Below are 15918 nucleotides of genomic sequence, written 5' to 3'. Positions count from 1 at the left end.
AATTCACAGAAATTCAAGAAATTTCAAAGATATACACTAGGTGATCAAAAGCATCCGGACACCTGGCTGAAAATGGCTTACAAGTTCGTCACACCCTTAGCCTTGATCACAGCTTCCACTCTCTAAGGCATACATTCAATCAGGTGCTGGAAGGTTTTTTGGGGTATGGCAGCCCATTCTTCACGGAGTGCTGCACTGAGGAGAGGTATCAATGACAGTCGGTGAGGCTTGGCACGAAGAAGTCACTGTTCAGAAACATCCCAAAGGTGTTCTATACGATTCAGGTCAGGATTCTGTGCAGGCCAGCCCATTACAGGGATGTTATTGTCGTGTAACCATTCCGCCACAGGCCATGCATTATGAACAGGTGCTCAATTGTGTTGAAAGATGTAGTTGACATCCCAACAGTGGGAAGCAAGAAGGTGCTTCATAGTACTTGCAGTGGATCCTGTTGCAGTTTGGAATTCCAATGTGCTGGTCTGGATAGATGTCTACCATTACAACCCTCTTCAACTGCCAGTGATCTCTGTCAGTCAACAGACAAGATCAGCCTGTACACTTTTGTGCTGTACGTGTACCTTCATGTCTCCACTTCACTATCACATCGGAAACAGTGGACATAGGGATGTTTAGGAGTGAGGAAATCTCACGTATAGACGTATGATACAAGTGACACCCAACCACCTGGCCACGTTCGAAGTCCATGAGTTCCGCGAAGTGCCCCATTCTGCTCTCTCATAATGTCTAATGGCTATTGAGGTCACTGACTTGGGGTACCTGGCAGTAGGTGGCAGTGCAATGCACCTAATATGAAAAATGTGTGTTTTTGAGGTGTCCGGATACTTTTGATCACAGTGTATGACACAAGTACAAACACCAGAAAACATTATTCATGTGAAATATAACCTGTCACAAAATAACATCACTTAACTATGCAAGTGCGACCACTGTGTCAGAACATCATCAAAAAAGAAAGGTCATCCTTAGTCTTACAAACTTTTGTTAATGCCCGAGTAGATACAAAAATTATGATGGATGTCCATGCACACTTCTACGTACAATGGGGGAAATTGTCTCGCACATATCCTCAGTGAAACGTCAGTGTTGCCCTCAAGTAACTGCCTCATTTCAGTTAGTAAAAATGATAAAATTTCATGAAGAGTTTGTTACAAATCTGTCACAGGTGAATTACACATATTTTGGCAAATAGTTTTGCAAGTATTGTCAATTTTAGATGGTTGTCATTAAGATCAGGCAGTTTCGCTAGAGCCTCAGTAGATCACGCTTGATAATGAACCAGTCAACGTATACTGCAGCTGTGACAGATTTGTAATAAACTCTTTATAAAACAAAAAGAGTTGAAACTGGATAAAATTTCAAATGAAGCTACAAAAAATTCTGGGGTAACACATTTTCAATCAAAATTATGTGCTCCCTACACAATAAACACATTCGGAAGCTTTCAGTGAAAAGTTTCTCATTGTCCTTTTCAACTACCTTTACATTTAATTTATTTGCAACGTCACCGAGTTTTCACACTCATTTAAATTTTGCAGTGATCTGTAAAAGTTAAGTGCATGCAAATAAGTTTTCACATCTGTAAGTCTTATTTTTTAATATGATACTTACTGTTACATCCACACAGTGCAACAAATTTGGTTACAGCAGGAACTATGAGGGTAATCCCAAAAGTAAGGTCTCATATATATATATATATATATATATATATATATATATATATATATATATATATATATATATATATATATATATATATATAATTACAGAACTTTGTTTGTGTGGCAGTTGGTCACACTGTTATGAAGAGTGCTTCACGCACTGTGTGTTAACATACGTACACCACACTGAGGCGCTCAATCTTGGCTTGGCAGTCGTTCAGAAAGGAGCTCCTGTTGGATGTTACTGCCAAGTGCGAACTGCGTGCAGTTATTCAGTTTTTGAAAGCAAAGGGCACAGCACCTATTGAAATCCTTCGCCAACTGACGGAAGTGTATGGTGAGTTGTGCATGGATGTCAAAAATGTTCGTAAGTGGTGTAGACAGTTTGCAGCTGGTCAGATCGAAATTCACAACGAACAAAGGAGCGGGAGACTGTCAATTTCTGAGGAGACAGTGTTGAAGGTTGAGCAAAGTGTGCATGAAGATCGGCGGATCACCCTGGATGATCTCTGCACGTCGGTTCCTGGGGTTTCCCGAAGCACCGCTCACACAATTTTAACAGAAACATTGAACTATCGGAAGGTGTGCACATGATGGGTGCCATGTATGCTGACTGAGGACCACATGTGGCAATGAGTTGATACTTCCCGTGTATTTCTTCACTGCCCTTGCACCCGAATAGGACAACTTTCTGGACTCAATTGTCTTTGGTGACAAAACCTAGGCATACCACTTTACACCTGAGACCAAGCAACAAGCACACCAGCGGCAGTATCCTTCTTCAGCATGGGGAGAGCTGGTATGACAATGGGCATACAAAAACTGCCACAACATCTACAAAAATGCATCGACAGAAATGGTGATTATTTCAAAAAATAGCTAAATGTTCAAGCTGTAAACTGATGTAAATCATTGTAGAAATAAACAGGTCTATGTACTTATAAAAAAATAGGAGACCTTACTTTTGGGATTACCCTTGTAATCATTCAAAAGTGAAGGCTGTTAACAATAATATATGGCTTAAATGAAACAGTACCCAAGTGTAGTACAACATCTAAAGAATTACTTCAGGGTGGCTTTTTTATGGTTGTACTACTAGTCAAATGCTGGTGCCTCTGCTGGGATGTGGCTTTTGGCTTCTATGAAATACTTGTCTTATTTTACAAAAATTATGAGGTACACAATTTTGATTTTTACACATCTTACAGTTTGATACTTTCGATCGATAACTGACTGAATTTGTTTTCATTGTATGTCGCAGTTACTGCGCTGCATCAATTAAGTAAAGAACTGCACAAAATTTTGCAGAGGTAAAAACACATTGCATAAACTTTGCTTATGGTTGAGTTTAGTTCGCACATTACAGTGTATGAAGTATAGATAAGATATTGAAAATTTATTTAAAATTGAGAGCAGAATGATATCTCATTTAGTTATTTACTTTTGTATCCGACGAGATGGGTGCACATGACACACACATTTCCTTCCCTGCACATTGCGTATCATGTTACATAAACGGTTCAAGATATCAATACAAAGTCTTCTCCAAATGATAGCACACAAAGAAGCACGTATGTTGTATGATAAACACTCCAAACTTTTTTATTCACTGAGATGTGAAAGTAATTCGCCCGCAGCAGTCATAAGTTGGAGGCAAATGACACGTAAACACATCAATAGCACTTCAGGAAAAGCCAGAGACCACATTTAAACATGTCCTCAGCATATGGGGAGGGGCAGACCATGACAAGTTAACTCGACCACAGTTAAGAAAGAGAAAGGAGAAGATAAAATCCAGTGCCAATGCATATTCCACTTTTCTCCAACTGCACCAAGGGGAATGCAAAACTTAACATCCTCATCTGATAGATGGATCATCATCAACAGTGTTGCAAGAACTCATTCCTTGAAGCTCTACTTACTCCACTCTATCAGAGAAAATTCTGATAGTGAAAAACTTCATACTGCCACCTTTTCTTCTCTCATCAGCCAAATACTGGCAGTGAAAGTTTTTCCTGCTACCAGAAGTCACTCAAATCGAGTGCCACTGTACAAGTGTGCATTTACCATTATGACTATGGTTGCAGATCTTTCACTGAAACCTCATTTTCCACATTTTTTGAAGTTATTTGCAGAATGGCACACTGTACAAATGCTTTAAACACAAATTTTCAATACCTAAAATATGAAAAGTTTCTAACAATGAGCTGTGAATACCAATGACAATGTTTTTTTTTGTGATTATTGATTTCAGAGTAATTCAAATTGTAAGTTCCTAGTGCTTCTTTTCAGTGCTATGGCTTTGTTTGTACTTACCATACACTGGAGTCTTTCCAGGAAGAACCACCACTACAAGCTGAAGTGCCGTAAATGATGACTTCAGATACCTGAACATTGGCTCGACTTGGTCAGGACCAGTGGCGTACTTACCTAGAAAATCAAGGCCACTATATAAAAGCCAGTTGACATAAAGTTCATCAGAAATTAAGGTCTATCAATGTTGGAAATGGATAATACAGAAGACTGATTGTAATCTTCTAGACGGCATCTAAGAATTTGCCTGAAGTGATGCACTAAAGCCACAGCAAATTTGAATCAGGATGGTTCGCTGGTCATGCGAATTCCACTGATTACAAATATGAGTACTGTGTCCTAATCGTCATACCGTCTTCATGATAAACTATAATTTGTGAGAATCACGCAAATAAAAGGGGGAAAAATATTTCAAAAAGAATGAGACAATGCAGTACCACAAAACTTCACAACAGATATTCAAAATTATACTACTTTCAGGCATGCAAAAGTATATCCATAGTCATTTTGTACTGAAAACAGTAGACTTTAGGCCAATTGTTCTATTGTTCTAAGACAAACAGTTAGGAAACACTTTCATGTTTACACTGCAACAGAAATAGTAGCCACATCTATAGTGCACCACATGGGACTTAACGCAGCACAGTCTTTAGCTTTATAGATTGTGAGTATAGTGTTACTGCAGTTCCTGAGCAGATACAGCACGAACTACACTAGGGAGCAGCAAAAACAACAGCTGGCAGGTCTTGGTCAGTCCTCCCACCCCTCTTCTTCCCTCTCTTTTTAAGTGCCAGTGAGAATCCTTTGCTCTACTGCTGGCTTGACCAATGACTCTAATGCATACTGTTGTCACAGTGTGATTTCTGACAAAGCTGCTGCCCAGGTAGCATTGTAAGAAGCAACAACTACCAAATAAACTCTTATTGGTAACAGAGTTCATGTAGCAATATTGCATTGCTGCCGGCACAGCTTTTTAACTTTGATATTACCCAGTATTCGCATGCGGGTTTTGCGTAAGGAAGTGTCACATGTTTGCAGAGAGAGCTGTGGTTTAAACTGCATTGTTAGAGTGTCTTGAAACTCTATCATTTTAACCGGCAAACAAAACTAGCAGAGACAAATAAATAGAGATAAATATATACAATTTCCTCTTGGCTTTAAAGACAATGCCATAAGTGATGAAATCTTATAAGAACTGCAAGACTGTGTGGTGTTTCACTATGAACAGTACAAAGAATATTTGGAGTACAATGAATGGAAATCAAGTTTCAGCTCCAAGGAAAGGCAGTGTAAGAACTGTCAATTATTTGGATTATTTCCAAAAAGACATTGTTTATCATACTATGCTTAAATTTGACAAACATACGAGGTGTGGCTAGAAAAAAACCGGTAAACTTGTTCGACAAGATCGCCGTTTGACAATCAGAGCAGTGTCTGAGTTAACAGGAGTTGACAAGGAAAGTGTCGAACAAGTTTACCGATTTTTTCAATGTTTGCATCAGTTTTTGCTGACAATGGTCTGCCAGTGCGAGTGTCATCACTGGTGTCTTCGCGGCCATCTTTAAATAGTTTAAACCACTCAAACACTTGTGTTCGCGATAAACAATCATCGCCGTACACTTGTTGTAACATTACAAACGTTTCACTTGCAGATTTTCCTAGTTTGAAACAAAATTTGATGTTAACACGCTGTTCTTTCTGTACACTCAACATTTTCCGACGCACAGACAAAACGTCAACTACTTAAAACAGACGCCACGGGCAGACTGAGTGCAGGAGGCAGATGAAACTCTAGCAGTAGGCGGAGCGAGAGTCACGTGACAGGCCACGCGACTTTCAGCCTTATTGCATTCGTTTTATTGTTTCACCAGTACTAGTCCGGTTTTTTTCTAGCCACACCTCGTACAAGAATGATAGCCTACAATGCAAAAAGTGGTGATGCTTTACATGGCAAGCCTGATTTCACAGGAAGCTAACATTCAAGTGGAAGAACTCTCAGGGTGTATACGTGGGGAAAAAAAAAAAAAAAAAAAAAATCCCGGATTTCCCGGTTAAAATTACTCTTTCTCCCGGGTGAAGATACACTTTTTCCGTGTTAAGTGACAGTATACTTTTCCTTGGAACTGTAAAACTTATCAATCCTTTGAATGGTTATGGTTTTATACACTGGCGTAGTACTTCTCGGCTCTTTAGGGAGGAAAAAAAAATTTTTTTTTACATGTTTTGGAAAGATCTATGATGTGGAGCAACATGTACGCAGATATTTTCGTATCACGAAAGTGTACATTTAAATTCCACTAAACGCCACATGTTACTTTCCGAGGCATTGAAATCAAGATTGAAATGCGCTTTTGTAGCCAGTCATAGCTCATGTCACAAGATTTCGCCAGCCGATGACAGAGGATATTCAAGCATAGGACACCTGATGTAGTCAGGCAATAGTGATGTCACTCTTAAGTAGGGCGTGCACACAAACAGAAAACGTTAATGGTTTAAATCATTATACATACTGTTACTACAAGAAAAGCTGAGATTTCACATATTATCTTGGTCTCTAATAAGCTGCAGGAGAAGCTAAGCTTTCACATATAATGTTGATCTTTTTTGCACGTGTTACACTTTACGATACATCCCACAAATGTGCCAGTAAAAATTTTAATGAAGACATAAATGTCTTGATCTTCTGGGCTCGAAATTTTTCTAAATGTTTGTACTTAAAGACTTTATTTTTAAATGAGAGTCAAACGCTCTGTGATTTAAGAAATTCATTGTATAATCTTGCACATAGTTCACCTTACATAAAAGGAAATTTACTTTGGGGGGGGGGGGCGCTTTTCAAATAACCATTCGCAATATTTTCCCGTGACCTGTTACAAATAGATTCGTTTCAGTAGTTGCCAGAGAGCAACAGATAACAGGCGTCACCGCGCTTGCAAAGCTACTAGGATGCTGGAAGTGTGCATGTTCGTAAGACATTAAAAGATCTTACATTATGTCATAAAAGAAACAAGAGCATCGGAATTTCGTGAACCATACTAAAACGCATAATTCGGCTTGAAGTGCACATTCATATGTGCAGATTCGGATGTAAATTTTCTTGCAGTACCAGTACTGTATTATCTAATGTTTGGTTCTTCATTATGGCATAATGTCATACATGCTAGAAGATGAAAACATGCACTTTTGAAGTGCAGCGAACAGTTGAAACTATCCCATAGTGTGGAATTAAACACTGTCGTTTCAAATAAATTGACTGCCTCATCAGAAAAGATTAATAAAAGCCAAATTTCTTTAGCAAATCGACAAAAATAACTTCATTGTTCTGCAAGGCGATTAATACTTGACTGTCAGAAAGGAGGAAATAAAATAAAATCTGAAACTAATAACATATTTTAGCCTTCCATACTCAATGTATTCACTTGATAGCTCCTGGCCACAGAAATCCATCTTGTTTTCACTTGATTTGAGAGCAATGAACGAAGAGGAAACAGCAAAATAACTAAACGTAAATGCCGGTCTCATGGAGATTATCCACTTTCCCGCTCTAACTCAGATTGCTCTGTGCATCAGAAAAAAAACTCGCAATCAATATTGGATGGGATAATTTGTAACCGGGAGATCAAGAACTCTTCAAAAAATTTGCATTCTTTAATGCCTACAGCTTATATCTTGCTTTTTTGTGTGACATAAAATATATATAAGATACATGAAACCAGTAGAAGAGACAAGCAAGACAGTACACTTTTCTTCACTCCGTAAGTCCTAGCATTTTTCCTCTCCAACCCTGTTACAGCTTTACATGGCATGCTTTCCTTCCTGGGAAAGAATCTATTACCTCATCAAAGATCGTCAAATGTTTTGCTACATGAAAAAAAGAAATGTCTTTACCTAATACTGAAAAAGCTGTTAATACAAACAGTACCCAAGACTTGTGTGGTTCCTCTATCTGATTACGTGTATTTTGTCACGATCTGCTAGATAAAACGAAATAGGCCTGTCTAATATTGCAGCTATTGTAACACATACCAAATAAACGAGACTGTTTTGGCACAAATGGTCATTTATATAACACGAGGAGAAAATATAATTCACAAAGTACCAATATCAAATGCTTATTAGGCCTACTACAAGCAAAAAGTTTTATGTTCGGAAATAGCTTGACATTTCATTCATACGCTCCAGCTTCTCAAGCATGAGATCGAAAAGTAGTAGTATGAAATTTTTATATAAATTTGGAATCATCTTATTCTTCCATAATTTGTGTGATGTCCCCATTTCTCCTCCTTCCTCATTCTACCAAAAAATCTTGTTATCACTAACTCTAACTTATTCTCAGGTTAACTTTGCTAACCCTACCACAATCAATGGTTTAGTTATCCTTATTCTCTGGTTAGGCGTTATTACGTGTTCATACAATGCATTTTCCGCGTTTCTCAGGCGGCTGCTACCGGGAACAGTACAACTGGTCCTGTTAGTCGTTTATTTCCACTCTGGTAGTCTGAATCTATGGATTTTGCTGGTAATTATAACAACGCTGATCATTCACAAACACAGTCAACCACATAAAAAAACAGTGATTGCCATTCACCCGTTTGGCTTTATTCCACTCAGCTCGTATAGCCCCAACCCCTTCTGTCAGCAGGAAAGTTTATTTTTAGATGTGACGGGATTCCCCTGGCAGATACTTGGTGTACACTATACACGCATTCAAAATTCAACTTATGATTCATTCAGAAATAAACTTAGAATTTGTTCTAAAATGTTAAAAAACCAACAGGGATGCGTTTCAAAATCATATGAATAATCGACAGCCCAATGTGCACTGAATACTAGGCGCTTTGTGAAACAAGGTTTTTACCCTCAAGAATATGAATTTGGCGGCCTCCTCCCATTCCCTGTAATTGCCGCCCGGGGTAGATACCCCGGTTTGCCCCCAGTGAATCTGGCAACTTGCAAGCTCCAGTAAAATTTTTCTGGGTAGCATTTTGCTGCTGCTGCTTATACAGCTAACAGTCACACTTCTGTAGCAAGAAGCGGGAGAAGGTACTACACATGCGCGACTCAATTGCGCATGCACATGAGCCCGCCTGCAACTGCTCAAACAAATCTAAAGTAAATAGTTGTGACGTCACGCTCATCGGAGACGGAGGAAATTCGTTATAATGAAGCATTGAACAGTCTTCCTAAGGCCTTTAACACATTTTGCTGTTGGCAGATGCTTGTATGAGAACTGTGTTTAGTAGTTGTATATGGCGCATTTCCTTTGCAACTTAAGTTTTATTTTCGGTGTTTAAGTGTGCACACAATGCTGAAAATCGGCTTTTGAAGAGAAGACACCTGAGAAAAATTAGCTACAAGCATTGTTAATTTCTTCGAATGACTTCTGAATAGTGAGTCTTCAGAATGGACAGGACAGTTACACAACAATAAATTGCATTAAATGTTAGGTTTCTGGTTCCTTTCTCTGCCCAAAATTGTAGATGATATTCCCCCCGCCATCCAAATAAAAAATATATACAAGGCAGAACAGCACCTGAAGAACACTGCTTGTGCTAGCATGTCTGCCAGTGTTTCTTAAGAGGAGCGGAAGATCAGTGCTTTCTGCCTTGTACCAAGGTTAAAACTAACATGTAAAGCTAAGGTATGCTTAAATGTTCACATAATAAAGACTGAAACTGGTTTACAAATTAACAGAGGAACAGCAATAATGTATTTTGGCAGTAATATAAGTTCTAAATAATTTGAGAATACATTAACGCAAAAAAGCTGCTGTTTCACTGCAGTTTTTATAAACATTTCTTCAATCTCTGGTTTTGCAACTATTATAAAATAATCAATGCCCACTTCTAGCTATAAAATCTTTATTGCAGTGATCTATCTGCTGAATTCAATTACCATATTTTCAAGTGAAAGCCTAGTAAATGCATTGTGCATACATGTGCCAGACAGCATTGTCTGATTGTATAGTTTGCTAGCTTCATCTTTACATATGCGAGCCGAACACTTCCAACTTGTGACAACTAACATGTTAGGTGAGGGAAAGCATACAGAAAGGTCGGAGGGGGAACCTTTTAAACTTGTCCCTCCAGGTACCAGTTTTATTTATCCCAAGTATAATTCAGTAGTTTTCATGTTACGGAAGGAGGCAGTTAAGGTAGATGTCTCACTAACAAAACTTCAACACAAGTGGCACAATGTGCGAATAATTCTTAACATCACTCATTGTCAGTCAGTACTTTTTCATGCAGCTGAAATGGGGGATGGGCTATCACATATATGCCTAATGACCTAAATTTGAGCTATCATTCAAAGCAGTGCACCACAATTTGGAATACAATACTAACATAAAATATCTTATGACTGGTGTGATTTGACAGGCAATTCGGTGCCCTCAAGATTCAGAAATAGCAGAAATACACTGCACACCCTACGTCTATTCAAAATGGGAACATTCACCAGCTACCAAGAAACTTGCATTGTTCATGTTAATGAAAAAATCTCAGCAGACCACGAACAATTGCACTCTACACGACAACAGAAAGCACAAAGTGCACACATTTATTTGTGGATCACTGGAAGCCATTATTGGATATGGGTTGGTAAAAGTTAACCACAGATGTAGCTTCTTTCGACATCATAGCCGCTATATCTGTTGTGGTTACATGCGATCTTATTATTACATGTTGTTACAGCTACTACAAACCTTTAAAATTACAACTGTGGTTATTAAACTCTAACTAGTCATTTAGCAAACATTTCATACTTTCACTAAATTCTTCATTTGAGAACCACATGGCTTTGTTCATTTCTAAATTATCCAGAGCTCCTAGTTCCTCAGTTGAATCTCTGGTAGGGACAAGACAGAGAAGCCATTTGACCAACACTACAGCGCAAATTATCCTTGCACAGTGTAAGAAAGTTTGCAACAAGGAACGTATGTGCACTACTTCGGATGTGAGATCTTGCCATAGTTGAAAGAAAAATGAGCATGTATGACCTGGATATTCTTCAGCTTAGTAAGACTCAGCAGAGAGGAAATGGCCATTTCATGACCCAAGGGAGAAACACTGTATTTTTATTGGAGTAGTGAACAATGCAAATATGGTGTTACGATAGCCATTACTACCAATGCTTCCTACTCCGTTGGTCTGCTTCACAGTTGTCCCGCTGGAAAATTCTCTCCACTTAATCAGTGAGAAATTCGGGCCCGAACTGACACAACTGTTCAGGCACGTGTTAACATCTACGTACTTTGTCTTCATTGGTCAATACTACGAGAAGCCATGGGGAGCCCGCTATCCCCAGTGGTGGCCAACCTGTTCATGGAGAGTTTCGAAGAGGAAGCACTGGAAGCTGCCGAACTGAAACCTGTATGCTTCTTTCGCTACGTGGACGACACGTTTGTCATGTGGCCACATGGACAGGAACAGCTACAGATTTTTCTACAACATCTAAATTCAGTCCACACTAACATTCGGTTCACCACGGAGACTGAGAAAGATGGAAAACTATCCTTTCTTGATATCCTAGTGGAACATAGGTCTGATGGCTCACTGGGTCACAGTGTGTACCGCAAGCCTACACACACTGACCTGTACCTACATGCCTCCAGCTGCCACCATACGGCGCAGCTTAATGGAATGCTCAACACCTTGGCATATAGAGCACACTCAATATCTGATAAACAGAACTTGCTAACGGAACTCAAACACCTGGAGACCGTGTTCCACAAGAATGGGTATGGCAACCGCCAAATCCAAAGGGCCTTCCGACAACAGAAGTGCAGTAAGAACCGAGATGAAGAACAACCCGAAGAAGAGAAGCAAGCTCTGGCCTTTCTGCCGTTTGCTGGCAACGTGTCGTCAAAAATAGGGAGACTGTTAAGGGGACACAAGATTGACACAGTCTTCCGACCACCAACAAAGATTTGTGACCTCCTAGGAACAGCAAAAGATGACGTAAGCCTTAAGAAAGCGGGCGTATACAAAATCCTGTGCGGATGTGGCAAATCCTACATTGGCCAAACAGTTCGCACGGTCGAGGAGCGATGCAAGGAACACGAACATCACGCCCACTTACTCCAACCCACCCATTCGGCCCTAGCAGAACACTGCACTGACACCGGACACACAGCGAATTCGAAGAGACAAAAATCCTGACGACCAAAAGTGCCTACTGGGACAGTATCTACAAGGAAGCCATAGAAATTCGCACAACAGATAACGTCATCAACAGGGACACCGGGTTTCAACTTAGCAAGGCCTGGAAACCATTATTAAACACCATAACACCATCAAAGAGCAACGGCGTGAGCGGACGTGAGATCCTTCCGCCATGGCGGATGGAGATGAACTACGCCTACCACCGGGTGTGACTGCCGCTACCGCCCCCCCCCCCCTCCCCCCTCACGGCACTCCGCCGGCCGTCTGCACCGGGGTACGACTCGGGACCCTGTGGACATAAATACCACGGACACAGCGCAGACAGATCATTCCATCAGCACCACCATCCAAGAATGATTTTGCAAAATAAAAAGTGCATGAATGTCACACCATATCAGTGCACTCAATACTCTGGTGCCACGGCAACTGTGGACGACAGAATGGTCTATATAAGACACACAACGCGTACTGCAATGCTGGACTCAGTATCTTTGACTAAAGAAATGTGAACATTTTCCTGCTAGCTGAAGTTTCTCAGGTGGTATAATACGGACACATGAAGACGGCAGTTTTACGTGGCAGACTTTTGCACTGTAACTGCATAAAATACTCGTAGAGGTCACACGCCTGGACTACCTCGTTTACCACACTGCCAACCTCAGCAAGCAGTTGCACTGTAACCATTAGAAACTGTTTTGTGTTGAGCGTTGTTCTCTTCTTTTCTTATTTTGAAATGAGTGAAGAGACTAATCCTGGTCTGTCACAGAATCTGATTACAAACCTCACAACACTAGAAGAAATCAGCAATCACTATGACCATGTGCCAGTTGCTTCTGCAGGAACACAGAACACAAGTGTAAGCTGGCTGCCCTACGAGCGTGACACTGGGCTTATTTCCCGGTACCATTCCTCTCCACTCTGGCACTCATAATTCTTGTTTGTTTACACTCACAGCCAATTGCCAGTTTATAGTGCCCGCACTCTGCACTACAGCGACCAGAAAATAAAAGCTGTCTATGTATTTCGACCATGCCAAAAGTCTTCCTGTAACATGCAAATAGAGTTATATTCGGTTCTATTTCTATGTTAAGTACATTGTCGGTTACCCCTGTAGCATTGTAAAGTATGGGTCTTACAGCTATGATTATCCACAATATGTCAAAATCAATATTGTGCTGAGTTTTGTAATTACTGATTTGAGTAAGGAAAGAAAAACAAAGTTCAGATGCATCGTAAATCAGGGAAGCACACTGTTCAACAGTACAAAAATGCTGCTGCTCCGCACCAGAAACAATCATTTGCTGGAAGCTTAAATATTGCCGAAAGAAGCAAACAAGCACAAACCATTTCAGAAAACTTTGGAGCAATAGAGTCCATCATATGTGCTGTGGCATTCAACAAGTAACATTCTATCTGGATCACAATCATGCTGCTGAACACTCGGAAATGATGGGGTTTACACATATGACACTTGTGTCCCAATGTGATCTATGCCACCACAGTGAGCTTCAGAGCAACTGACAGCTAAGGTGACGTGTACCACCTACACAGTACACAAGAGTTCACGAAATGGGCATGTGACTGCACCACTCCCCAGCAGCAGTTGTTGTTGGCTGTATCTGTCCTTGCAAATCACACAGTTTGTTTACAGAAATGGATGGGCTCTATCAGAACACAAATTTCCTTCCTAGTGCATACACTAGCAATATTTTTCTGTCTGTGGTATACATAAAGCAAAATTTAAATATTTGATGATGGTGGTGCTCGTTCATCTCATTGGTTTACATACATATGTGCACTCAGAATACCGGACACGGTCGATATTGCTCTGCACATAGGGGAACTCTGCAGCGTGCTTCTTCCACACCATGTTGTCAGAACTCAACATACTCGACACTGACATATGAGTGCATGTTAATGTGACGACATAATACATTTGTACGTCTTTTCATTTACACAAAGAAAAATTGAGATGCAAATTCCACCAAAAATACATGTGACTTTAGGTGAAAAAAGCAATCACTATGTTTTTCTTTAGAGTCACTTAAACTCATTAGAAGATAATTTGTGTAGATTACGAACAGGAGAAAACCTTGTGAGGTTTCAAATTTTACGTTCTCCCATTCTGCGTTTTATTTTATTACTGGAGTGCAGATGAACACAATGTTCTAACTTCTCCTAATGAAAATAAGGGTAGATCCACACAACAGTGGAGCAATCAATTCTGTAGTATTAACCCTTTGTACTCTGCAATGCACAACAGGGCATCTCTTTGCGCTCTTATTTAAATCGCCACTGCCTGAATGGCATGCATGCCACAGAGAATTTGCAACTCTCTTTGTGGAAACAGTGACTGACCAACAACTAGAGTATATATTAAAGCAAAAAGTGAGCTTTCATTCAAATACATTTATATAGCATTACAAAACTTTTCATTGTGTGGATTTTTTTTAAATTCTGCAAGGTGGACTGTTTCCATCTACATTTAACTTACAAATGAATCACTGTCACCATCAAAATCATTGTCACTCTTGTTTCCACTTAAACATTCCTCTGAAAGCTCTACAATCTCTTTTTTAGAAAGGACCGATCGTAAATAACAAGCCATTTCTGTCTAATAACCTTGAACGTAATAATTACATCCATTCTCTTCACAACTGCTACAATTTGATTCAGAGTTAACACAGGCTTCCCTAGATGGCAGTACTATACAGCATTGGTGCCTAGTACAGTCAGATTTGAGAACGGAATACGTGAGAGCTATGAAAAATCATGTCGAATAAGGCTCGATGTCAGAGCAGAAAACAATATTTGCAATATCGAGCACCACTCACTGCTGGAGTGGAAATGAGTAAAGTATCTCAAGCATAGTTTTATGGTCCACTTGATCAATGACCTTGACAACATCACAGAGGCATACAAACAGGGTAATAATAGTTGTTCAACTCCTCCAGAACTTAATTTGTAATATTACGTGTAGCTTTGTGAACACTCCATCGCTAATGCTGAGTTTATAGTCAGCCAGCACGTCATGCTATGAAAAATGAGTCAGTATTCTATTGCATGCCACTTGTTCAATTTTGATAAAAGACTGTGAGAAAATGGATTGGTAATCACAGTTGATATTCTTTCTTTCTATTATTGATAGCTGTCACTACTATGAATTTACCGTATCTGTAAATATTCCTTGAGTGACTGAGTCATTACGCACACAGCTTGAACTTGATGACTTTGATACAGCTTGAAATTTATTTCTTAGCAGAAGAATAGCTCTTCTTAATGACATAATGATTTCTGAAATCTCTTTCAAAGTGCATTTTTAGCATAATGACTGTCAGTGTTGTAGAAGGTTGTAGAAGTTAACTACAAGTGTAAATTAAAGCATCTAAACTCAAGGGAAAAGAGTGTAACGCCCTCAAGGACAAGGTCATTTTATTGACATGTGAGGTGCCAGGTAGTTCATCACTGTAGGAGTATATGATAAATTCAGACCAAATGAAACACACAGCACAGGATGCCTAAACTGTCGCATTAATACACAATGAAACCCCCTTTGCTGGCAGCACAGGCATGTCTTCTCACATGCAAATGATCATAAAGGCACCAAATGTCATTCTGCGATAGTTTGTCCCAAGAATCTTGTGGCTTTAGTTACAATTTGGCACTGGTTTCTGCGGGTCCTGGAGAAGAGTCGAGTTCTTGTAACATCACGTCCTGCACATGATCAATCTGAAATAGATATGGTGATCTTGCTGGTCAGCGCA

General features: G+C 39.7%; 1 protein-coding gene across 1 annotated transcript in view; it reads right to left on the bottom strand.

Annotated features, from left to right (window-relative positions):
• The window catches only part of LOC126251683 (protein argonaute-2), a 238385-nt gene that overhangs the window by 81233 nt on the left and 141234 nt on the right, over positions 1-15918 (bottom strand). Inside the window, exon 11 of the mRNA XM_049952270.1 lies at positions 3996-4109. Within this exon, the coding sequence (XP_049808227.1) occupies positions 3996-4109 (114 nt within the window). The remainder of the gene's footprint in view (positions 1-3995; positions 4110-15918) is intronic.

The sequence above is a fragment of the Schistocerca nitens genome, chromosome 1 (assembly GCF_023898315.1).
Source record: "Schistocerca nitens isolate TAMUIC-IGC-003100 chromosome 1, iqSchNite1.1, whole genome shotgun sequence".
NCBI classification, from domain to species: domain Eukaryota; kingdom Metazoa; phylum Arthropoda; class Insecta; order Orthoptera; family Acrididae; genus Schistocerca; species Schistocerca nitens.
The sequence above is the reverse complement of the archived record's forward strand: the minus strand, read 5'-3'. Positions and strand labels throughout refer to the sequence as shown.